Here is a 26,919-nt window from a genome sequence, read left to right as displayed (position 1 = left end):
CTTGATACTTGTATGAATCACATTAGGTCAAGCTTAAATGAAATCTTTTGTGCAGGATGATAGTGTTAAATGGAGAGCATTGCAAGTTATTTCAAGTTCACTTAGTATTCACTTATTAGGTTGTTTGTTTTCTAGCATTTTTTGCATTATTCCTACACTCGAGGTTTTCCCTCTTAAGATACTTTCATTCTAATCAACCAGTAGTCATCTCTTGAGAAATTTGTTTAGACTCCAAAATTTGCTTTCTTTGTATTATATTAACGGAATTTTACAAAAAAACTACCTAATTAATATGGAATTTACATTCCAGTACCTTTTTCATAAAGGTTTTCAAAAAGCTGCCTCATTAACCGCTGTAATTATCATTCCACTGGCTTTCGCTGCAATTCTTTAATGTCCGGTTGGGGGGGCCCCACTGCGATGTTTATGTAAAATCGACCCCAACCACCAGGTGCGTCACCTCATGTTAGTCCTGTTTCGAACAAAAAACAATGCATTCGATTTGGGGGATTTCATTCAATGATAACAAAGAAAGAATGAGAGAACAATGATCACAAAGTATTTTATTTATTTTGAGTTCATTTACATCCTTGCATTCCATTGATTCTAAAAATAGAGTACAATCAATGTAATGCAATGAATGAAAGAGAAGGTAGTTCAGTGGCAATTTTAGCAGCATTTCGATGCTTTTGACGTTCATCACAAAGGTAGATGGCTTGTACAGACTTGAAGTCCTTGATTTGGTTGTATGATAGGCGTTGATCGTCTTTCCATTTATCCTTTCAGTCGTATGGACAGACTCTTCTTTCTTCCGGAATTCTCTTTCTGTACTTCACATTTCCTTCAATTTCCTCTGAAGGTGGAGTGCACAACGGATTCCTCTTAAAGTGGAGCACACAACCCTTGAAATGTGGAGCGCACCCCCTTGAAATGTGGAACGCGCAACCCTTGAAACGTGGAGTGCACAACCCTTGAAATGTGGAGCGCACCCCCTTGAAATGTGGAACGCGCAACCCTTGAAACGTGGAGTGCACAACCCTTGAAATGTGGAGCGCACAACACTTGAAATGTGGAGTGCACAACCCTTGAAATGTGGAGTGCACAACCCTTGAAACGTGGAGCGCACACTGTTGAAATGTGGAGCGCACAACCCTTGAAACGTGGAGCGCACACCTTTGAAATGTGGAGTGCACAACCCTTGAAATGTGGAGCGTACAAAGCTTGCATTAAGACAAGGGAGAGAGAGAAATGGCGCACCACATATGCATTAAGACAAAGTCCCTTCGCAGAGCAAGGTATTAAGACATGCGCCCATGGAAAGTGGCGCACAAAGCAAGGTATTAAGACATGTGCCCATGGGAAGTGGCGCACAAAGCAAGGTATTAAGACACGTACCCATGGAAAGTGGCGCACAAAGCAAGGTATTAAGACATGATGGAGTACAAAGTGGCGCACAAAGCCCGGTGTTAGGACAGGAGGGAGTACAAAGTGGCGCACAAAGCCTGGTGTTAGGATAGGAGGGAGTACAAAGTGGCGCATAAAGCCTGATGTTAGGAGGGAGTACAAAGTGGCGCACAAAGCCCGGTGTTAGGACAAAACTCCTTTCAAAATGGCGTTGTGCGCTGGTATCAGGACAAGAGTGAGAGAGAAGTGGCGTTCAAGAGGATTTGGCGCACAACGAGATTCGGCCACAATGAGATTGGCGCACAAGAGGATTTTAAGACAAGGTTACAATGCATGGCTTTTGGACAAGCGCACAATGGATGGCTTTTGGACAAGCGCACAATGGATTCCTCTATAAGTGCTGCACAACCTTCTCTCTTTTCAAAAATATGCGCACAAAGCCTCTTCTTAGGACAATAGTCCATATAAAGTGGCGCACAATGAAACCTTCCTTAAGACAAGAAGCCACACAAAGTGGCGCACCATGGTTGGGCGTTGGTACAAAACCCCTTGGGGAATGGCACACAATGCCTTGTTGTGCGGACAAGTGCCCACTCGAGGTGGCAGTGGCACACAACACTTGGTTGTGCGGAGCATGGGTTGTGCGCCGCACATACCTCCTTGCGCACAACACCCTTCAAAAAGGGGAGGTGGACGAGCATCCCTCCACTTTCTTCTCTCCAATTTCTCTCCTCTTGTCTCTTGTCCAAATGAGGAGTGAGGAGGGGTATTTATAGGCCTCCCAGACTCCTCGCTTCCTTAAACAGTGGTGATCACCATCACTTCTCCCTTTATACAACTCCGAACCTTCTTCCTTAACTAGTGGTGTTTACCAACTTCTTCCCTAAATAGTGGTCTTCAACTACTCCTTCCTTAATACAAGGCAACTTCCATTCCTCCTTTCCTAAAATAATCCTCTTCACTCCTTTATACCAAAATACCCTCATCCACTCCTTTTTACCAAAATACCCTCATCCACTCTTTTTTACCAAAATACCCTCATCCACTCCTTTTTTTTTTTACCAAAATACCCCTATTCACTCCTTTTTACCAAAATACCCTCATTCACTTCTCTTTACCAAAATAAGGAGTGCACAACCCTGGGAAGGATCTGTACCATGGAATTCTCTGACCAATGCAATGGACACGCAATGAGATGGAATATTTTTGTGCCTCAACAAGTCCAAGGCCCCAAAACTCACCCCATCCGCAATTAAGGTGGACTACATAATTGGAAACAATGTACGGTACAATGCTCGCCCTTCAAACTGTTTCCTTTAGTGTGGTCCACGCGAATCACGGATGGGTATGATTTTTGGGCCAAGGCCCAGATTTGATTGAGAAATCTAATGGTTGGAGTGGGTTTCATTTATTTATCATGGTGGGCCCTGTAAATATCGAGGGTGGACGTCTCTCCCCCAACTATTTCCTATGGTGTGGCCCACCAGAATCACATTGCAACCTGATTTATTTATTTATTTATTATAAATATATGGGCCTAATATGAGACTAAATATCTAATTGTCAGAGTGAATCTTACCAAAACATCACTTTGGGACCCGAAAAAATCAAGAGCACAACTCATTTTTTTTTCTAAGTAATCTTGCTATATAGTTACCCAAGACTCTAGGATTTGATTTTTGGTGGGGCCCACTGTGATGTGTATGTGAAATCCATGTCAACCAATAGATGCATAATCCTAGTTTAGGCCCAAAGCCAAAAAGATCAGGTTGTCTTGTGATTCAAGTCGACCACACCAAAGAAAAAAGTTGGGAGAGAGATGTGTATCTTTCATTTTTACAGGGCCCACCATGATGAAGATATGAAATCCACTCTAACCATTAAATGCCAAACCAAAATTTAGGCTTGGAGGCTAAAAATCAGGCCCATCCGTGATTCAGGTGGGCCATACCAAGGGAAATTGTTTGAAGGGCGGTTGTTGTCCTGTACATTGTATCCACTTGAAACATGGATGGGGGTGAGTTTTGGGTCCTTGGCCTAACATGAGGTGATGCACCTAGTGGTCAGGGTGGATTTTACATAAACATCACGGTGGGGCTCACCCAAGTAGCCCGCACATTTGCTCGCCTGCCCGGTGCCCGCCCAACTGGCTGTTAAAGACCTGGAGTGGAAAGTAGAGGAATGATAACTATTTAGATTAATGAGGTGGCTTTTTGAAAACCTTTTTTAAAAAGGTACCGGAATGTAAATTCCATATTAATTATGCAGTTTTTTTTTTGGTAAAATTCCCTTATATAAATCATCTTTCCATACATCTTGTGATGGACTTATAAGATTGTTTTGCTTCTTAAACACAACTTTGACCTGCGTTCTTGAATAGGACGGAAGCAGAGAAAGGTGTCATTGTTACAAACCACTCATTATCGGTATGATTCCATTTGAATGTATGGTTTTTTTTGTCTTCGATTAATTAGTGTAGCTTTAGTTATTATTTTCTCTCTACTTGTGTTTTCATCAATTCTTCCGTCAGATTTGAAGTTGAGGTCGCAAGATTTAATTATGTTTATCAAATTTTGAATGTATGGGTATTCAATATTAATTGGAAGATGTTACTTTTTTTTGCTTCTAACATTATCTCGCATTTCTCCATTCATTATTTTCTCTTTTGTAAAAGAACAAATGTCGGTAAAAAAAAGTGAGTGGTGTGAAGATGTTTTGGAAAATTTGTTGGCACCTGTTGTCAACTGTTTCTTGTGTTTTGAGTGACATATCTGTGCATATTAGTTGGGTTAACTTGGCAGCTGTCCCTTTATTTCGTTCTCTTTAGTCTTTTATTTAAGTTTTTTTTTTTTTTTTTTTTAAATATTACTATTTGAGGTACCATCATATCATCTTATGGTAATTTACAAACTTTAATATTGATGTATGTAGTTCAGAAACACAGTTTATGGTTTGATTATGGTTTTGCTATAACCTGCCGAATAGTAGTTGGATGTCTTACAAAAGGGCTTTGCTATCATTTGATGTTTGCAGTAAAGGTATTTGTCGCATGATGTATATTATTGGAGTAGAACTAGTGTGATTTGTTTGGTATCCCTCTTAGGAACTAGAACTGCCTTCCTGTTGTTATAGACTTATAGTCTTGTCCTCCATTACTCTTCTATGTACATGTCTTTATGTAGAATGCTGTTTTTTCATGTCTTCTCTTTGATATTAAAGGTTATTTTAGCCTTTCTCAGAGTTCGCTGTCTATCATATTGCACACTTTAAGGTAACAGTTAGGGGAGCTGATGGGCTGAATTGCTTGTCGAGCTTCTGCTGTGTGCGGGACTATTTTTAAGTCCACTGCATGGACTTGTCTGATTTTCAGGCCAGCCAAACAAAAGGAAGTCCAATTATGGGCTTCAGAACCTTTTCAACTGAGGCCTGACCTGAGCCTATCGACAGGCTCATTTGTGGCTTGTAATGGGCCAACTTTGGCCTGGATGCCAGACTCAGGCTTGAACTACAGGCATGACCATAAATGGTCCAGGCCCTTCTGAACTTGACCCCCTCATGATCTGTCCGTCCCATTGCCCCTAAGAATTACCTAATTGTTTTTAAGATGAGAATTTGAAACTCTTCTCATCTTTCCTGGTATGCCTCTACAGAAGCTGCTTTTTCTTTTATATATATATCTTAATCTTATGTGGTACCTGAAATGTTTATCTAATTGCTTGCCGATGCCGAAGGTTTTGATATTATGCTACTTATCAAAATGCCTTAATTGGGTATGCTTGCTGTGTTTTGAAGATATATATTTTTTTAAAAAAGATCTTATGTGGTACCTGAAATGTTTATCTAATTGCATGCTGATGCAAGGGTTTTGATATTATGCTACTTCTCAAAATGCCTTAATTGGATATGCTTGCTGAGGTTTGAAGTTTTTTATTTGCATGATGTCCTTGTAAATCTGGCATGGTCTTAGGGATGCATTTGACTTCCACAGGTAGCGACATTGTATTTCTCCACAAAATAAATGATGTACAATGCGTTATTAATTAGATTATAAGTGTGTTTCCCTTTTCTTCATAAATATGTTACATTTTTTGATAAAGGGAGAATCCTGCCATTTTGGTGCTTACTTTGTTAAATTTTTTTTTTATGGAATTCCCTAGGTTACCATCAATGGCTCTTTTGATCATATGAATATCGATGCTAGCAGGTATCCTTTGCCAACAACCAGAGGATTTGACTTTAATGCATGGAATTGATTGCTAGTCTCAATTATTTATTTTCACAGCAAATTATCTATTGCTAGTCTCAACTGTCTATTACACAATTGCTGACAAGACGTTGCAGGAATGAAGCAAAAAGTTTCTACAATTTCTGTATGTTTAAATGTTTCTTAATCCTACTATCAAATGAATCTTATAGTTACAGTTTGCATTGCAGTGTTCAAAACTTGGAAATTATCGAGCCACTACATTCTTCCCTTTGGGGCATTAACAACAAAAAGAGAAGTCTATTTCACATGCTAAAGACAACAAAAACTATTGGAGGGTATGCTGATAATTTTGTTGGCTGCCTGGTACATGTTTTTGTTTTCTGTTTTTTATGTTCATTTTTTTTTTCTAAATTAACAGTTGTGTTTTATAACTGAACATTTTTTCTGAACATTGTATTAACTTTCATTGATGCTATGTTTCACATAAGCAGACGCTTGTGTGTGTGTGAGAGAGAGAGAGGTCACTGACTACCTATAGACATTTGGATGCCACATAAAAGTTGTTTGCCTCTTTATATTGTGCCAAATATATTGGCGATTGTTATAAATAGTTGCGCTTAGCATTTTATTTTTGCTTATGTTGTCTTTAACACCCTATGTTTTCCCAGGACTAGGCTTCTTCGAGCCAACCTATTGCAGCCTTTAAAAGATATTGAAACTATCAATGCTCGTCTCGATTGCCTGGTAGTATCAATTGTTGTTTCTCTGTATGATTCATGCAAACTGGTGTTTCTTTTTTGTTCCTAGACATTTATTATGTGCAATTCTTAGAATTTCCTAAATCTTCTTGACATTCCATTGGCAGCTGAACCATTCAATGGTTAAACTCAACTACCCAAGTGAAATCTCTGAGAATATTGACTGCAGGAATATTATGTTCCCAATAGTTTATTATGCATAACTTTTAGAATCTCTTAAATCTACTTGACATTCCACTGGAAGTGGAACCATTTAACGCTTAAACTCAGCTGCTCAAGTAATCTCTGAGAATTATTGACCGTGGGAAAATTATGTTCTCAATAGTTTTGTTGACCCATTGTTTCTTTTTTCTTTTCTTTCTTTTTTTGACAAGATTGCTCACTCCATTCAGAAACTGTATCTGCTAATGAGGCGCCTTATATGGTTTTTTTTTTTTTTAAATGCATTTAGATGATGCATGGTCTGTTTTAAGATTAAAATATGCAAGTGGTTGTTTTTAACCTATCAATTTTGAAGAAAAAAAAGTCAAACTTGTGTGCTAGTTGCTATTTTCTATGGACTGTTTTGTTTTGTTTATCATCTCCTCACTTTATGCAATGGATTAAGGGAGCTGTTGGTTTTATCCTCTATGAATTTTCCTTTTTTGAATTATAAGCATGAACAACGTTCTGAAATTTGAAATCTGATCTTAAATCACAATATGGCTTGAATTGAATCAAATCTCAGATGGGCCCATACATCTTAGGATTTTTCCCATATTACTTTGGATTCTTAGAAGACAAATAAGCTACTCAGAATAATGCAGAAAAATTCTGAAAATTAAGACATTGAGTAAAAAAGTGTTCTCAGCCACGTCCATCATTTACGTAGAAACCATTGGATCATAGTCACAGAAAAAGTTCATCAATGATCAAGCATCTTGATATGCAAAAGTGAAGCATCATGAACATCAATATCATCCTTAACGTCTTCATCTTCCTTGGCCTAAGCTGCAGTTGAATGAAGTTTCATCTTGATATTTGAATCTTGTTGGTGCATTCTCTTATTTAATGTCAACTTCTCACTCCATTTTTCTGAAACAGAAGGAAACCAGAAATAATAATAATGATAATGATGATAATAATAGTAGTAGTGGTGGTGGTAAAAAACTATGCAAGATTTGGCTGTCTGAAAATATTTTATTGTAGCTATCAGAATCTATGCAAGATATGCCACTATGTCCCTTGGTTTATCTAGCCTCAAGATGTTCATAATAATAGATTGAAATTCATTGCACGACAATGGATATCCTGAGATTTCTTTCTTATAGGGTTTAAGGCTTAGGAATTTGAAATCTCGAATTGCTCCTACAGGTGTGTAGTGCAAGCAAGCAGGGGTTATCTGAAGCTTAAAAGGCCCAAATACTCAATAATAGAGAAAGGAAGAAACCAAAAATCCAATTTTAGAAGTCATGGTTCTACGTAGAACTGTGATCCTTGTGTTGCAGAATTGTAAGTAACATGCAAATTAAACTGTAATAGACTGAGTTAATTCGTGAATCTTAAGATTCACAAAAAATCATAAGATTCGAATTTTGGAGAAAGCAATTCTAACATATGATTCAGGTTGTTTCCCATAAGATTCAGTTCAAATCATAAGACTTTTTCAGAGTGTAACTACTAGCTGTCCTACCAGGTTCTATATTTGGTCTGCTTGTTTTGATTTTCAGTTCACATATTGGTCTGTAAAATCAAGTTAAGCATATTCTCATCTTCTTTTGTATGGCGACTGAATCTCGTTAAAAGAAAGAGGAACTGGTGTTAAGCATATCCTTACCATTAGTAACTTGTTAATAATTTTTCTTGAAATGGTTCAGTTGACGTGAAACAATAAATTGTGCCACTACCAATCATACTAATTTTTTTAAACAATTAAGAATATCCTCATCCTTAGTAACTTGTAATTTCTTGAAATGGTTCAGTTAACTTGAAACAATAAAATGTGCTTTCTGGATGATGATCTTAGGCATGCCAAAATGCAAAATGGTGGAAATCTCTTCTGGTTATCTGGATTTCTAAAAAATGTTTACTGTTTTCTTCAATATATTCTAATGAAACTTTCTGCGAGCCTAACTTTCAACTATTACCATCTCTTTGAAGATGTAGTATGCAACAAACCTGCTCAAGAAGTAGGGTATGTTGGTCAAACATATAAAATACTGACATTATGATTCACACCTTGACTATTTTATATTCATTTTTTTTGGGTAATAAAGGAATTATTGAAAGAATCTCTTGGGTAGTCAGACTTCTAAAAATATACCATAAAATTGGTAATTATATCTTGTGAAACTCAAAGACAGCCAATTCCTCATCTTTATTTAATAATATAATGCATATGCTTTGTGCTAGCCACTTGTTGATGGTAAATTGACCATTGCCACCTGTTTAAATCTGTTGATAGCAGGAAGCTTGTTAGAAATAGGGCCATGCAATTTAAACACAATCTGCTTGACATTATGGTTTAACTGTTGAGTAATTTATTTGTCAGGATGAGTTGATGAGCAATGAGGAGTTATTCTTTGGAGTGTCACAAGTTCTTCGTAAGTTTCCAAAAGAAACTGGTAAGCATGGTACATTGTTACATCTGTATTACTATGTGTGGTATTGCGGAATTTGTTTGCCATATATATTATGATATTCAGACAACATTGTTCAACATGCTTCCAATCTAGATAGGGTACTTTGCCACTTCTGCTTCAAGCCAAAACAAGTTACAAATGAGGTTTTGGGACATGCGAATGCTAGAAAGAGTCAAGTATTGATAGCTAGCATTATCCTCCTCAAGACTGCTTTAGAAGCCCTGCCCTTACTTTCTAAGGTACATTAACATAAGTTGCATGATTCCCCTCTTTTTCTACTCACAACTAAACTATGAACCTTTTCAGGTGCTTAAGGATGCAAAAAGTTTTATTCTTTGCAACATATACAAGTCCGTATGTGAAAATGAAAAGTATGCCAGTATAAGGAAAAGGTATTGTTCCATGATTGGCTTATGTATCATTGACATGCACGTATGTCATGTCCTCACACGTGCATATTATTTTGGTTGCACTGAGCTGTTTTTGACAGGAACTGACTTTGAACTGAGGTCAATGATATGGATTATATTGAGCCAACTTTGGGCTAGGCTTTAAGATATGAATTTTGTCAAACCCAAAGTTTGGCAAGATACAAACATTGGTTGATTAAATGAATTTATATCTTATAAAGCATTTGATTTGTGATTGGAGTGAAACCAATCTTAGTATCTGGACAATTCAACTGAATTAGGTTTCAGACTTGAGATCAATGTGCAACTCAGCCCGTGAACTTGATAAAACTAGCAGATTTTTTTATTTTTTATTCTTGACAGTTACTGAGTTTCCTCTGTGAAATCAGTCCTCTGCAACAAAATGAGTTCAAGCCTTATCCGCCATCTCCTCTGCTTACCAACACATAAAAGAAATATTTGGAAAGTTTTATTTTTTATTTTCCTTCCAAAGACGATCCAGAGTAATTTATTCATTCTATGTCTTTTTGTACAATGGTCGTGTTATTAATAGATCCATGTCAATCTATTTCAGCTCAGATCCAAGTTACTCTACTACAGTAGTTGATTTTTGGTACTTCAATTGTTGATATGAATTTCTTGTGCTTGTTCGTTCTTGTGCAAAAGTGCTACTTAATTATCAACTATTTTCCATTAAATCTATAATGGCTTGTTAATTTCTGAATGATTACTTTATTACTCAAGTATATGTATTGCAATTTCTACTACTTTACCTCTCCCTTATAGTTTTATCAGTCTTTGATTTTTTTATTTTATTTTATTTATTTATTTATTTTTGTAGTTTTCATTTGTCAAAACAAAACAAAACAAAACAAAAAATATGTGTGCGTCACTGTCAATTTCTTTGAAATGTCAATAGAAAGTGTGGATTTTAAACAACTTCACTTGTTCCTAAAGAGCTGCGTTCTTTTCATCAGAATTGAAGTAGTGATCGATGAAGATGTACTTCATTCAAGGGTTCCTTTTGTTGCTCGCACGCAACAATGTTTTGCTGTCAAAGCTGGAGTAGATGGACTACTCGATGTTGCACGCCGATCCTTTTGTGATACTAGTGAAGGTGTTCGAATCTCGTTATTGCTTAGCTCAAAATTTTACAAGATGCATCTAACATGCTGAAATGCTGATTCTTCATTGAGATTACAGCTATACATAGCCTTGCAAACAAGTACCGTGAAGAATTCAAGCTGCCAAATCTTAAAATGCCCTTCAACAATAGGCAAGGGTTCTACTTCAGCATTCCACAGAAGGACATAAATGGAAAGCTTCCTAGCAAATTCATTCAGGTTGAGTAGAACTTTTTCTTCCCTTCCTATGGACACTTCCCAATGTGTGTTTGCTAACTATTTCTACATTTGCATATAAAAATAGGTCTTGAAACATGGGAAGAACATTCATTGCTCAACTCTTGAACTTGCTTCTGTAAGTATTATAGATCCTTCTAGGATGTACTTTCATTAGCATCTTCATCATTTTTCATTTATGGGTCTCTTTAATGATTTCTCTGGTCAACACATGAAGCAATGATCTTAGCGTTAAGCTCATTGGTTATTTATTTTCAACTATTTTAATTGGACTGGGGAAAGCCACAAGGCCCACAACGAGGCATCACTTACAAGTAAGGGATGCCTTTGGGGGTAAGCCTCAGAAATTTCAAGAAAAGAGAGTAGATGCAGGGTTTTGGATGGGAGAAATCTGTGAAGAAGAACTTGGAATGGCCTAATATAATTCAAACCACCCGAAATCTTGCATCCTTAAAAGATTGCATTTGTGCCTCATACATGAGTGCAAGTGGAGACATGATGGCTGAGGCACAAACTCATGTATACCTCATAGTTTGAGGTGTGTGCCTCAAGGCATACCTTGAGGCACTGAGGCTACAGCTCACCTCAATTGTGCCTCGAGGTGTACACTTCAAATGGCTTCTATAACACTTGACTGGTAGTGGTTATAAATAGATTGCAGTAATTCTTCCCTAAAACTTTTGTATATGTCGAAAACTTCAAGCCTTTTGGTTGGTTTCTTGTTAATGCAGATTTCAGAAACTATATCATGTATATTTTGAGAATAAGATAAATTCCATGTCTTGATGCATCACTTGTAATTTTTACAGTTGAACGTTAGAAACAAGTCTGCAGCTGAAGAGTGCTATATGCGAACAGAACTGTGTGTGGAAGGTGGTGTTGAATTTTTAAACATGCTAATGATAGTTGTACATAACATTACTGCTCCAATTCTTGAATTGTTTATACTTTCCACTTGTCGACAACTCTTGCAAGATCATTTGTACATTTATTTAAGTGTCTGCACAATTTGAAGATCCATAAAGTGAGGACTTCTGAATTTGAAGAACGAGTCACCTTTTATAAAGTGACAATTGCTAGATGAAAGCCTTTATAATAAATTCTATAGAGAATCAACTAGTACTAGTCTGGTATGGAATTCTGTGCAAATGGGCCTAATTATATTCCATGGCTGTACTTATGTAACTCGTGCATTTTATTTTTTACAGTTATGCCTCTTTGAACTGATATGCTTTCATTCCTTTCAATGTAGCATGTGGCTAGCCTTTCTTTTGCTTGTTCAAATTTGATTGAGTTATTCTAGCTGTTCTATTATCTCATTACACTTTTGCATAGTAAGTTCATTGAAGACATTCATATATTAGTTTGTCAACCATTATGTTCTTTGTATGCTTGAGAAATGACCAATAAATTACTTTCCTCATAGAAGTAATCCCTTATTTCAATGAAATTCGGCACTTTGTGTAGGTAGAGGTGGATGATTTAGTCAATCTTTTGGCAAAGAGTAGTGTTTTAGTCAATCTTTTGGCAAAGAATGGTGTTTCCTGGTTGTATCTTTGAATGGGGAAATTTGTTCTCTCTGCAGTCTCCCCTAATGCATCTTTTTTGTGTATTGAACAAACCTACATTATTTATCGAGAAAGGGCAATAAGTTACAAAACCGATTTATAAAGGTCAAGTAGATTATTCCGTATTTTTTAAAAATTGATTTCATGACAATTCCAGTTTCAAGCCTTAGAATGTTGGCAACCACCATCCATCATTTAGTCTGCCTAAGAGGTGAAGGAATGAGCTAATTGACGGATGATGGATATAGAAGAAATGAAGAATACCCATTACCCAGTAAAGGGCTAAGTTACTGCCTTTCCATTTTCAGTTCACTTTATTGGTATGCTGACACTGGTTAAACCTGAACAACCAGACTGAAAATGTTTATAATGAATCTCAAATATTATAAGTGTATCACTTCTTCATGGTACTTGGTGAGTGGATAGTCTTAGGAGGAAATGGAGAGTGGATAGTCCTAGTGTGGATGAAATATATGCAGATAGCTTGTCAAGCACTCTTGCACATATTGTATTTCTTCCATGAGTTTTGTTGATATTATCGAATCCAAGCTCATCTTACTATGTTCCACTGAACGTAGATACTGTGGAAAATTTGCTTGTTTCAAACTTGAGGGTTGGGAGGATATTTGCTAATTTCTTTCAGATAGTTACTGCAATCCTACCTGGATTTTTCAAATAGCTTATCCTTGGATTAACATGCTGTTCGTATTCTTGGTTCATCTCCAAGGTCAACAACCATTTCTTCTTATTTGATCTGATTAAAACATGGAACTATTGCATTTGATTTTGTTTGTAGTATTAATTATGTAATTTAATTTGCAGGACTAATTGATGCCATACAGAAGGATGTCTCCATACTGACAATGCTTGCAGAGGTCTTATGTCTTTTAGACATGATTGTAAATTCATTTGCACATACAATATCTATTAAGCCTGTTGACCGATATACAAGACCGGAGTTTACAGGTAGGATGTGTTCCGGAATGATTTCAACTAAGGATTTTGTTGAAGTGATAATGACAATTGATTTATTATTGAATAGAAAATGGTCCTATGGCAATTGATGCTGGGAGACACCCTGTACTAGAAAGCTTACACAATGATTTCGTTGTATGTTCTATATTTTGGCTTCATTGAATTCTTGAGTCTAGCCTTTCCTAGAGATGATCATTTGCATAATTTCTTGTTTATAATAATAGAATTCATAAATACCTTTAGAAGCTCATTCAGTTACTTCTCCCATGCAGCCTAACAATATTTTTCTTTCTGAGGCGTCCAACATGGTGGTTGTCATGGGGCCAAACATGTATGATCTCATTTGTGAAAGTAAATTTTTTTTGGTTAAAACATGAAACTACTCTCAAGATGACTTGGATTCTAATACTATTAATGAGTAAGAAGTTGATGTTGAAAAGCCTGACTTCTGCTTGTTATTGAAGTCCATTTGATAGTCAATTGCCATTTGCACATTTTTTTTAATGAACAGGAGTGGGAAAAGTACTTATCTTCAACAAGTGTGTCTAATAGTCATCCTTGCTCAGATCGGTTGCTATGTTCCTGCTCGTTTCTCAATTATAAGGGTAGTTGATCGCATATTTACACGCATAGGAACGGGCGATAATCTGGAATCCAACTCTAGCACAGTAAGAATTATAAACTTCAAAGCTCTCTCTCTCTCTCTCTATAGATATATATATATATATATATATATATATATATATATATATATATATATATATATATATATATATATATATATATATATATCTGCGCGCACATGCGTGTGTGTGCCTGTGTGTGTTTGTGCACGTGCCACCGGGACGGACCTTCATTCGCTCCAATGGGAGTTTCTCTTCCATTGATCCAAAAAGTTAGGCCAGAAAGATGCTGGTTACACAGAAATCAACTGAAACCGGAATCTGAGATTATCCATCAGGTTGACCTGAAAAGAGGTGGCTCGGTTGATAGCTGCTGGCAGAAAGTGCACCAAATGCACAATACCCGTAAATGGGAACAAATATATGCTTGACCTAAATCTCAATTCCCCCTCTGGACAGTGTGTTTGGGTGAGTGTGCACATGATAGGTGCATGTAGTTTAGTAAACTACCTCGGTGTGTGCAATTTAATAAACCACCTCAGGCTATCTACATTCACTCATGGAAGGTTCTGATGGCAAACCAAAAAGTAAAGGTTTTGTATTATCTTCAGCTGGAACTTTTCCCATCAACAACATGGATATGATCAGTAGCAATATAAATCTATAATTTGTAAACTCTGTAACATTATGATTGGCATAGTGAAAAGACGTGTGATTGGAAGTAATAAAGTATGTTTTGTCAAAACCTAGGACTTTAAAATGAGATTAATGGTCAGCATCAGTATGGTGTTACTCATAGACCAACATGTAGGTGAGTATTGCAGATGCAGGAACTATCTATGGTAATATTGTCATTTGTAAATTAATCTGGGGAAAAGATTGTGTGAACCATTTGGTATATCGGTGATTGTGTACCAAACAACCTAAGTCCATTCACTCTGGATGGGAGTCACTATGCATGTCTATTGCCCAAGTCTTGAAAATTTGGTGAGATTGAATATTTGAATGTGCATATAGTTCCTGTGCACTTCTAATATACGGTAGGAGGTTCAAGTCTTTTGATATAAACTCTCATGTTCAGTGACGGGAGATACTATTTCTATGGGCTTTACTGCATCCAAAAGTCATTTGTTTAAATTGGGAGGTCCAAATAGGTCATCCTACACATTTTCCTTGAACTTCATTGTTTAACACTGGTCGTTCTCTTGATAGTCTCTCAGCAGAACCGTTGGAGAAACTCATTAGTTTTTCTACATTAGATTTCATATGTTATGCACTTCAGTTTAGAACATATCATTTTCCCATTTGTAATTGTATGATGGGCATTCAGTCCTTGTTGACCTGCTTTTCCTTACAGTTCATGACAGAGATGAAAGAGACGGCTTACCTCATGCAGAATGTTTCTCCAAGGTGTGTGTGTGTGTGTGTGTGTGTGTGTGTGTGTGTGTGTGTGTGTGTGTATTCTAAATTTGTGCAAAATTTCTTGTTTGTTTGTAACAGCATTGAATGTCGGATGTAGGAGCCTGATTGTTATGGATGAACTTGGGAGAGCGACGTCTTCCTCTGACGGATTTGCAATTGCATGGAGCTGTTGTGAACACCTGCTATCACTTAAAGTGTAATTACTTAAACCATATGTCCCATACTGTTACAGAGATCATTGACCTTTGAATGCACAAATAGAATTAGTGCTGTGACCAAGGTATTCCATAACGGTAACGGTGGCCATAATGGCCACCGATATTACTGTTATGACACGGGCTGTAACAGCCATTACGGAATATTTTTTATTTTTTTGCTTGTTGTTGTTGAAAAAAAATCCTATTTTTGCCCCATAATGGACCATTATTGGACCATTATAGGGCCGTTACAAGGCAATTTTTCCGTTATGACCCCATAATGCATAATGGTTTCCACCATTACCATTCCGTAATGGCCATTGCATAACCGTTTTGGAATATCTTAGCTGTGACTTTGTTTGTGTCGCTAGCATACATAATAATAGTAGATCGAGGGGATTTTCTCAGAAGCTAGTTTCTTGATACACACATCTTGATTTTCCTTCTTAGTTTTGTGCCTTCTTTTTTCTTTTTCAGCAAAAGGTGGGGATTTCCACCATGGAATTAATATAAACAGTTTTTTGCTTCCATATTTGTATGTTTGCCTGCACACACACACACACACACACATTTATATATGCCTGGTTATCTGAATTTGGGTTGATGTTGGAAAACTTCAGCATAAGAATCCACTACCAGCCATGTTTGATTCGAGCATATATAATCAAGTATTTGACCAGAAAGGATTATATATCAATTAAGCTGGAGTGGTGATTGTTCTGGATCTAGCTGGAAGTGGATTTATAAGATCTATATTTACTTTTCTTGTACTTGTTCTGATTCTATGAATTTTAGCTCGAGTTTTTGACTAAGTAGAAAAACAAAGCCTTTTGAGTTTCTCACTATTTACTGATCGAAACAAGCTCTCAGGAGGAAAGGTGAAATCTCCTGTATTTCACACAAATGAGATTTGAGGGACATCCAAGGTGAAACCTCTTGGCATTTCCACTGTTGAGACTTTTTTTTAAAATTTTGGGTAAAGTGGACTCATGCCACATCAGTGTCATTGATCAGAGAAATTTACAGGATTTCGGGAGGGTCCCAAAAAAAAGACTGCGGACCTCTCCTATCGTGTAGCCCCTTAAATTAAAGTAAAAACAAAATTAATTGGATCCAGATGGACCTCTGTGCAGACGAAGAAAAGAAAAACCAAGATCTCCTGGTCTTGAGCTCCTTAAAGAACCTAGGCCTGATTTGTCCAAGACAAGCGCTCCTCAGACACTACATGGAAGGTCAGAAATGGTTCGGAAAATTCTGTCTGGACAACCTTCACTGGCCATTCGAGCTAGCTCATCTGCAACTGCATTTCCTTCTCGGAAAATGTGAGTGAATATGAGATTAAGAGTAGTCGTCTTTGCTTGAATTTCCCCCATCCTATACCAAATACTCCAAGGACAGGCCGCTTGAGGATCCCTTGCCGCATTAACGACAATATTGGAGTCCGATTCGACAATCACTTTTGTCAGGCCCATTTTGGAACAGATGGACAAGCCATCAAGCATGGCCTGAGCTTCCGCCACCGTATTAGTTTCGATTCCGTATTGTCTGCAGAAGGCAAAGATCAGTCTCCCATAGTGGTCTCTACAAACTCCTCCACCTCCACTTTCACCTGGGTTGTTTCTGGACGAGCCATCAGTGTTCATTTTCAGCCAGCCTATCGAAGGCTTGGACCATCTGACAAACTGGGTACCACCTGATGCAATTGGGGCCGGGCATTTGATATTCAAGGTCTGAAGAATAACGTTGGCAGCCGTGGACTGAGTATCCTCCTCCTGAATAGATGATCCAATCTCTCTTAACCAAGAGGTCACCTTAGAGATGATGGATTTCTCTGACATTTTGTGGCCCTCAAACCGAGCGGAATTTCTATGCAGCCATATTTCCCAAATGACCAAACTTGGGAGGAGATCGATAAGGATGGAGGAGCAGGATTGAGAGCTGGTCGCTGATGTCCAATGGTGGATGCGATGAAGAATGGTTTGGTCGGGTATTTGGGGAATACCAAACAATATGTGGAAATGCTACCAGACGATTGAAGCAATAGTTCCCTAACTGAGAAGATGATCTATGGATTCCACTGCATAGCCGTGTTGGGTTGCCAGATGAAGAATGTTTTGCTGCTGATGGTGGACAATGTTGTGATGGACCGTTGCTGGAGGAGAGGACTGTTCTGCCCCTACTGGGCGATGGTGAAGATTGACACTATTTTGATGGGGCATAGATGATGGAGGATTTTGCATAGCCCCTGGCAGTCGCTGCTGCTGACTGTCACTACTCAGGTGGAGGTGGGATGGGTTGAGATCTTGGTGCTGAGGAGAGAGACTGTGGTTGCTTGGATGAGGCAAACCCGCGGAGGGAGGTGGCGGGAGGTTTGGGTGAGCTTGCTGGCAGCATTCACATTTCGAAACAATGTGGACGCCGAACCTCTGCACTGCTGAATCAACAGGGATTGCGTGGTGGACTGTTTTCCAAGCAAAGATAGAAATTTTCAGTGGTAGGAATTTATGCCAGATCCATTTAATCCATGGAATTTCTGGCTGATGGTCCCTGATAGCGTTCCAAGCTGATTTGAGGGAGAATGTTCCTGACGAGGATAAGTCCCAAATTAACTTGTCTGCACGGTTAGACAAGGCCACTGAAGAAGCTGAGATAGATTGCATTGCGGAAGGAGTGATGAAACTTTGAATATTCGAGAAATTCCAGCGACCTGAGATGGGGCTGAAGTCTCTGATAGAAGCAGACAGGAGAGTGTGAGGGACGGGGGATGTTATGGCACCTGCTAGTAGCCCACAACCGGACCAGTTATGAATCCAGAAGCTGATTTTTCCTTCTCCAATGAGCCATTTGGTGTGGCGAAGAGTGCTGGGTAAGGATTTGAGAAGTTTGCTCCAGACTGGTGAGGAAGTCGAGCCTGCTACTTCTTTGTTAAAGATGAGCTTCCAGAAGTACTTTGCTGACATAAAAGAGGCCCATAGAGATTTACTTTCGATAAGGTTCTAGCACATCTTGACTCGGAAAGCCTGCATAACATCTTCTATTTTTCTAACTCCCAGACCTCCTTCTCTGATAGGAGAGCAAACCTTAGACCAATTAATCCAATGCCTTTTGGGTCCATCTTGAGAGCTGCCCCAGAAGAAATTGATAAAAACTCTATTCAGGTAATTGCTGACTGACTTTGGAATGTTGATAGCCGATAGAAGGTGGACTAGGATGCTTGATAAAACATGTTTGATGAGAGTCAATTTCTCTGCTTGATTGAGAAATTTTGCTTTCCAACCTTCAATTTTACTTAAGATCTTCTGCACGATCGGCTGCAACAGGGGGCTTCTAATCTTTCCTTTGGATAAAGGTACACCCAAGTAAGAGAAGGGTAAGAAACTCTGGCTGAATCCTGTGAGATTCATCAATCTTTGGGCTTTATGTCTGGATGTTTTTTTCGGGGTTATGAGGGCCGTCTTGGACTTGTTGACCCTTTGACCTGAAGCTGATTCGTAGTCTCCAATGAAACCGAGGATTTTGCACACATTAGCTTGCCTGCCATTGAGAAAAAGGATTGCGTCATTAGCAAAAAACAGATGGGTAATAGTTGGACAATTGTGGGGAATGCTGTACGCTTGACATGCTCCGGAAGGGAAGAGGTTGGAGATACCCCTACTGAGAACTTCTGCTGCTAATATGAATATCGAAGGAGATAGGGGGTCTCCCTGCCTTAAACCTCTGCTAGCTTGGAAAAATCCAAAACTCCTGCCATTAATGAGGATGGAAAACCAAACCTCTTTCCAACAGCGTTCTATCTGAGAAATCCATTGATGATTGAAGCCAAAACTCTGTAGTACATTGAAGATGAAGCCCCATTCGAGACAGTTGTAGGCCTTTTCCATATCTATTTTGATAATGAGATTGCCCCCAAACACTTTGCAATCTAACTCATTGACCATCTCTCTTGCTATGGAGATATTTTCCAAAATTAGCCGGCCTTTGACAAAAGCCCCTTGTTCTTGAGATATAAGACTTGGGAGGATGTGGGACAGCCTTGAAGCCATGAGCTTGGAAAAGATTTTCATGATGCAATTGCATAAGCTGATCGGCCGAAAATTTGTGATATGTTCTGGATTCTTCTTCTTAGGAATGAGACAAATCTGGGTGCATTGAAAGGCTCTAGGGACTGGGCCTCCATTGAAGAAGTCTTTGGCTGCTTCAAACAGGTCCGTGCTTATCACATCCCAACATGAGGAGTAGAAGGCTCCATCAAAACCATCGGGGCCTAGGGCGCTATCAATCGGAATTGAAGATACCGCTTGCTTTACCTCCTCCAGCGTTAGAGGTTTCATGAGGGCCGTGTTCATCTGATTGGTGACCAACCGTGGAATTGGGTTGAAGATCTGCTGATTAGATGATTTTCCTTCAGAGGAGAAAAGCTGCCTGAAATAATTTTCTGCTTCCTCTCCTATGTCGCCCATATCCTCAATGATATCTCTTGAGGAATTCTTCAGTTTGGAGATGGCCAATTTTCTGTGCTTGACTAGGACAGAAGTATGAAAAAATTTGGTGTTTCTATCCCCCTCCTTCAGCCATTGGATTCTTGATTTTTGTTTCCAAAATATCTCCTCTTTTAAGTGGGCTTTTTTCAGATTTGCCTGGGCGATGTTGAGCTTGATTTGATTTGGTTCGGATTGCAAGGATTGGAGAGCATTCTCAGCTTTGGCCACTTCATTCTCAGCCTCCTGGACTATTTGGTTAATATCTCTGAATTTCTCTTTATTCCATGTTTTCAGCTTAGACTTAAGAATCTTGAGCTTGATGAAGAAGCGGTACATTGGGGTTGCAGAAACTTCAGTTTGCCAACAATCTGAAACTACCTGATAAAAATCTTCATGGACAATCCACATACGCTGGAATTTGAAAGGTCAGGGAAACTTAGCTGGGTCTTCTTGGTAGGTTAGAAGCAAAGGGGAATGATCAGAGTACAATCTTGTGAGGTGGTCGACCTTTGAAGCAGGTCGACCACTGTTGTGACTTGAGTGCGTCATCACAGACCCATTTAGAGTGATTACAACTGTCATTAATATCAGTTGAGTCATTGGATCCAATCCTTAAAGGGCCCGTTTGGATACCACCCAATAAGTAACCTTTTAACTTATGTTGGTTTGGCAAGCACCCAATAAGTTACTTTATTTTAAAACTTAAGTTGGTTTGGCAAGCACCATTATAAAAGTAACTTATGTGATGAAAGTTACTTATCCCCATAAAAGTAACTTACAATCCAAATGCCCTCTAAATGACAAATAAGCTGGAATTGCACTGTATCTCCCAGCATAGTAGCATTCTAGTTGCAATCACGTTAGCTTGAAGGTGCATCACCCCACGTGGACGGATGCCTAACAACAAATGCAATGGTGCCCAGACCATGTAATTAAGATAAATTTCTTGACATAGCATCTACTTCAGGTAAGGACCATTATGTACACATAATTTATGACAAATGCATTTAAAAAGCCATTCCAACAATGTTTTCTTTCACCCTTGCCATTTTATGGGTGTGTCCCAAAATTTCTACACTGAAAATCCAGCCCAAAGATTTATAGAAAATGTAAACTCTTATGCCATGCCCAGAATTAAAGTTACCTGGCTAACACTATTGACTTGTACTTATGTAGAAAGGTCCGATGAACTAGCTCTAGAGGAAATAGCTCTACCAATTCTGGTCCTTGTGAGGATGGATGCCACTTCTTGTCAGAGCATTGGCTGTCTTTCCTTAAAATTTCCTGTTTGTTCACCTCTATCTACTGAAAGATAAAAAGAATTTCTAAATCGATGCAGTGAAAATGCTCCTGACAATAGTCAGGCTGGTCCTGTGAAGACATATTCAGTGAATGCAGAAAGTTCTTTTACATTTGAAGAAGTCTGGAACCGTTTTCATTAGATTGATGAAATTAAAGAAAGGGGTTCTAGGCTCAGACTTGTTTTAGCATCGTCAACATACTTGGTCTCCTTTTTAAGTAGATCTCTTTTTTATTTGTTGCAAGTATTTACTCGGGCATTTTTGGCAGCTTTTACATATCTGTATGTTTCCACTATTCCTTTGCAGAGTGACAAGATTCTTTATTTTTCTTGGCTATTGATGTTACTCACATTTTTCTCTGGAAACACTATATCCAAGAATATTCGTATGCTCTTAACTCAACTGTGTTTCATTCTCAATCTTGTGCATTGATCCTCAGGTATACTATATTTGCGACGCATATGGAAAACCTATCTGAACTAGCAAGCATCTACCCCAATGTGAAGATTCTCCATTTCGAAGTTGATGTAAAGAACAACCGTTTAGATTTCAAGGTGGCTCTTTTGAGTTCCGTTTGTACTGGGAATAGGGAAAGGAGAACTGATCTTGGGCTTTACCTTCTTGTGCTGAAATGTTTGTTTCCACCGTTTGTTTTATCAGTTTAATCTAAGAGACGGGCTGCGCCGTGTGCCTCACTATGGCCTCCTATTAGCTCGAGTTGCTGGACTACCCAGCTCAGTGATTGAAACTGCAAGGAGTATCACAGAAAGAATCACAGAAAAGGTAATGGCTATTCATTGATTTGGATGAGTTGAATTAGACATCACTGGATAGAATGTTTCATGACTCAGATCCCTTCTTCGTATGAGCTTTCGGTCATGCAATCACTGTATATTTTTTTGTCTGGTTTTGTAGGAAATGAGGAGGATGGAAGTAAATTGCACGCAGTATGAGTCGATTCAGATGATTTATCGTGTTGCTCAGCGGCTGATATGCCTGAAATACTCCAACCAAGATGAGGAAGCAACCCGGCAAGCATTGCAGAATCTTAAGGAGAGCTACATAGAAGGGAGGTTAACTAGCTGAGATTTCCATTGCAATATTATCTCAAGAGGCGCCAATAAAGAGAAGAAGATGTGCATGTTTAATGATGAAAGATGATGCCATTTCTCTTCTTGAGCTGACTTAGGCTAGAGCAACTTGGCCAAGTAGGTTTCCTAATCATGAAGAAGACAGCTGAGAGTGAACTTGAGTCAAGTATACTCCTGGCATTAGTCGCACATGTGTGAGATCCAACCCGTTCATCAGGTGTGTTCCATTGTCTCAAAAATCTGGCTGGTCTGATCATCATTTGGCGGACATGCATACAAAATAAATGGGTGGTTATTTAGAAAATAACCAACCGTCTGAATTCAGCATACACACGCAACATGCTTGATGATCACATGACCTGATTTTTTAGGGAAGGCATCCAACAGGTGGGATCGCTTGATGAACAGCTTGTATCTTGAAGGCATGAGCAACATTGCACTTATGAGCTGTGGATGCGAAAGTAGGTACTTGCTCGTGTCCCTTATCCTAGCATCACCAGAGCAACACTGGGCTGGATGAAGAGGGAGTATCTGTTATCTCATACTTGGCCTGAGGGGATGGTGAATCTAGACTATCTTGTCTTTAGATGGCCCACGGTTGAAATCAAGCTGATTGGATGATCATTGCTGAATATTGACCCTTAGAAATTTCAGTTTTATCATCCATTTGAAGGTCATCTTTCCTTTGGCTTTGGGTAGTCGGTTTGGTGTGGTTGTCAATCACATGCCATCCACCAACAGGATGGACAGTCTAGATCCACTGCTCTCCTGCCACATTTTATGTTGGTAGTTAACGGCACCTTGGACCCGTTGGCTGGCAAAACCTCCACTCTGACGAATTGTCAGGAGGAATTATATGAGCTGAGGATATGTTCAGCATCATTGAGTGTTGAATTTGTATTTGTGTAGAAATGTGGCTCAGTGGTGATCAGACCGTTTATCTGATGGGCTGTAAAGTGGATTCACACGCACACCACGCCAACCACAAAAGATTGGAAGGATATAGTCTTCCAGTATAGGATCCGCTCTCCACGGTGGGACCAAGATCAGTGTTCCAGATGACTGTGATATGGCCCAACTTGTCCGAACTCAAACCGGGAGGATCTTGTAATCTTGTAGTTTCACCGAATTTATCCGAAATTCACTACAAAGCAAGGATTATCGAAGTCTTACAGGTGATGATGACTGATGAATCTTGCAAGAAAACAATTATAACGTATCTCACCCAAAACAAGGCGCACATATCTCATCTGTCTCTAGCATCTGCATTGTTCACGCTGTAGGCTATAATGATGTTGGGACCGCCAACACGTGGAGGGCCATGTTGGTTCGAGTCTTTCTAATCATCCATTCTGAGAGCTCCATCCAGAGAAACGTCATATTTTTTCTCTTCAACCCAGCAATGGTACGGTCGGGATGCATCTTTCAAGGTGTTGACTGGTGGGCCTTGTCATGGGATGGGCTCCCTATCAGATGATAAAATGAGCAATTACAACCAATAACAAAGCAAGCAAATGAAAGATGCCCTGCATGAGTGCGACTGCAGGATCTGACAGTCTACATGATCTTAGAACTTTAGCACAAAGCCGTAGCCCGTAGGTATATGTCTAAAGGTCCGCCCAATTATTATGGGAGCAGAGAAGATCCTGTCACCCTATATAATTTTACGTTGGAGATGGCCTGCAGATTATGATTAATGGCTTAGATCATTTAAAGGCTGGCCGAATGGACAAAAGCTATGTATAAACTCTCCTCCCTAACTCTCATTTTTTTTAAAAAATAAGATGCATTGAATGAGTGATACCGCACTCTTTCCAATTGTATTTTCAATTCCGAATTTAAAATTCACTTCAAACTATAAGGAGAGGGAAAAGGATTAAGAGGAATCTCGTGTGAGACTCACCTACAAGTGATTGCTCATAAGTGGGTATCATGGGCTTCTATCCAATATCTCCTACTTAATTAGTTTGTGAGATGGATGCAATATAGAATTTCTATGCAGCTCATTTCATAATAATAATAAAAAAATGGGATTATAAGAATTAGGGACGCGGGAACAGCTGAAACATAGTTATCTTCTCACAAGATTTGACGGTTTATATGATCTTGGAACTTTTGCATAAAGTCAAAGATAGACGGTCTACATCTAAAGGTCCACTTAATTATTATAGGAGTAGATAGGATTTGGTCACCTTTTTTATTCTACGATTGACATGCTTTTGGATTATGATCAAGACTTTTGAGATGTATTAAGGGGTACCTCAAGACTTTTGAGATGTATTATATAAGGGGTACCTCCTATTTTATAAGAGATGGATTGAGAGAGTTTGGATGAGATTGGGGTTGTCCATCTCATTCAATCTCTCTTTCCAATTGTATTTTCAGTTTTGAATTTAATATTCGACTTCAAACTTTTAAAGAGAGTGAAAAGGATTCAAAAGGAATTTTTTGTGTGACTCGTATCCAAGTGATTATTCACAAGTGGGCCTTATGGGCTCATATCCAATGTCTGCAACTTAATTACGTTGTGGGATGGATACAATACAGAATGTCTAATTTAGCTTGTCTCATAACAATCAGACTAAAAAATATAATCTTGACCATAAGAATCAAAGATTTGGGATTAGCTGGAATACAATTATCTTCTCACATGTGCTAAAATATTGAGTGGCTATCTAACTAGCACTCAACAATCAAAGCTTTACAATGCTTGATCCAGTCTGTGTAACCACATTGGATGGAGTGGATTCTCAATTGTGAGTATTTGGACAACACACATTTTTATTGAACTTATTGAGTTATTCCGAAAATTCGATTTTTTACAATATTAAATTTGTATAATTTTTAAATAATACTATAATGCATATATTATTAAAAAGAATATTGTTAGGAAAATCCATTAAAAACTTAATGTTGTTGGTGGAGAAGTCTTCAAGTGTGTATAAATAGTTTTAGAAACTTGGCATAGTCATTACTAGATCTTTTCCATGTAAATATTTAATTTGAAATTGACTACATGGCTTATCTAGTGTAACCAAGTTCGACTAATTTGACTTTCATCATCATACACTAAAATAGTGACACTCAATCTTATCATTCTGTACAAAAGACTATGTTAGCTGATGATACAAAGAGTTACTTATGAGACTAGTTACTCAAATGTTTTAATGATTATATTAAACCAAAATAATCTATATGTAATAAATTTATGTATGTGACTACAATCCATGTCGTCAAGTAGACAATGCTAGAAATATGTCGAGATTACAATATGAAAGTTATGACGCATGAGGTAGGACTCACCTCATATCCTTATGATTTTTTATTTTTTTTAATCAGGCCATAACGTTAATCATGTAGAAGAGTAATGGGGTGATTATGTATTTCAACTTTGATCATTTTCATCATCATTCTTTAAGAGTTGAAGACGGATGCAACATCTCATCACTTGTATCCCCATTATTTATTTTTCATAATACAGGGCAGTTCATACCTCAACGTATGAATATCACCTCGAATATACTTCTCTTATACAGGATTGATCTACCTGTGCGGGTGGACGATCGGTTTGCCAATAAAGGTAGGGATTTCTGAAAATCTCAAGACAAATGTTGATGATCTATATTACCTATTTAATAATAGTGTTCAATACTAAATAAAATGAATGTTTGTTAGTGATAAAATGCACATAATATGTATATAAAATTTTCATTACTCTAGCTTCTCTCAATTCCATTAACACTAATGGGCCCAATTAGAGAGAATCATCCACTCAATTTGGGTTGTGGATTATTTGCAACAAGGTGTCATCGGGCCATAACTCCTCCTCCCCAGGCTTCACTCAGATCACGGCCCCCTCCTTATCTCCTTCCCAGCCACATCTACTCCTTTCCCGACACCTTTCAGGATCCAAAGAATGTGGCTGAAACATGCTTCTTTCCACGAGCTCATTGCGTCCTCCTGGAAATCGGACATTGTGGGTGATCCGCTCTTCACCCTTCAAAGCAAGCTGAGAAATGTTAAAATAGCCTTGAGAATTTGAAACAAGGAGGTCTTTGGCAACATTTTCATCAAAATTAAGCAGGCTGAGATTGAGCTAGCCAGGGCTGAGGAGGCCTCCTTGGTAGCTACTTCCCAAGCGCACCTTCAACGCCTAGGCAGTGCCAAGAATAACCTCGCCTACCTGGAGTTATGCGAGGAAAACTACTAGAAATAGAAATCCAGGTGCAACTGGCTCAAAGAGGGCGATCGAAAACCAGTTTCTTCCACAACATGACTTCTGATCAAGCTAGGAGATCTCTCATTCAACATATTGAGCTGGAGGATGGCTCGGTTGCGTCGGACAATTATTCGTTCAAAATGGCTGTTATTGATATTTTTTTTCTCCTCCCTCATGAAGGCAGAATCCACTTATACGCATGATGATCTTCTTGATTGCATCCCCTCTCTAGTCTCAGCTGCTGATAATAGGGATCTGCTCCTTGAACCATCCCATGATGA

At 38.5% G+C, this 26,919-nt stretch overlaps 1 protein-coding gene across 10 annotated transcripts in view; it reads left to right on the top strand.

Moving 5' to 3' along the window:
- Nucleotides 1–23,096, top strand: part of LOC131233074 (DNA mismatch repair protein MSH4) — a 29,027-nt gene extending 5,931 nt beyond the window's left edge. For 4 of the 10 annotated variants that reach the window (XM_058229661.1, XM_058229660.1, XM_058229669.1 and 1 more), the window contains exons 4-22: nt 3,785–3,830; nt 5,839–5,946; nt 6,280–6,355; nt 8,900–8,972; nt 9,084–9,229; nt 9,297–9,382; nt 10,378–10,517; nt 10,604–10,743; nt 10,829–10,879; nt 11,571–11,634; nt 13,152–13,295; nt 13,372–13,439; nt 13,577–13,635; nt 13,816–13,972; nt 15,285–15,337; nt 15,447–15,545; nt 21,768–21,882; nt 21,989–22,111; nt 22,244–23,096. In XM_058229661.1, the coding sequence (XP_058085644.1) occupies nt 3,785–3,830; nt 5,839–5,946; nt 6,280–6,355; nt 8,900–8,972; nt 9,084–9,229; nt 9,297–9,382; nt 10,378–10,517; nt 10,604–10,743; nt 10,829–10,879; nt 11,571–11,634; nt 13,152–13,295; nt 13,372–13,439; nt 13,577–13,635; nt 13,816–13,972; nt 15,285–15,337; nt 15,447–15,545; nt 21,768–21,882; nt 21,989–22,111; nt 22,244–22,414 (1,919 nt within the window). In that variant the 3' untranslated portion in view covers nt 22,415–23,096. Of the gene's footprint in view, nt 1–3,784; nt 3,831–5,561; nt 5,609–5,838; nt 5,947–6,279; nt 6,356–8,899; nt 8,973–9,083; nt 9,230–9,296; nt 9,383–10,377; nt 10,518–10,603; nt 10,744–10,828; nt 10,880–11,570; nt 11,635–13,151; nt 13,296–13,371; nt 13,440–13,576; nt 13,636–13,815; nt 13,973–15,284; nt 15,338–15,446; nt 15,546–21,767; nt 21,883–21,988; nt 22,112–22,243 lie in introns of all 10 variants that reach the window. The other 6 variants (XM_058229663.1, XM_058229662.1, XM_058229666.1 and 3 more) reach the window with 4 other exon arrangements.
- Nucleotides 23,097–26,919: the final 3,823 nt, after the last annotated feature.

The sequence above is a fragment of the Magnolia sinica genome, chromosome 18 (genome assembly GCF_029962835.1).
Source record: "Magnolia sinica isolate HGM2019 chromosome 18, MsV1, whole genome shotgun sequence".
Lineage (NCBI taxonomy): Eukaryota > Viridiplantae > Streptophyta > Magnoliopsida > Magnoliales > Magnoliaceae > Magnolia > Magnolia sinica.
The sequence above is the reverse complement of the archived record's forward strand: the minus strand, read 5'-3'. Positions and strand labels throughout refer to the sequence as shown.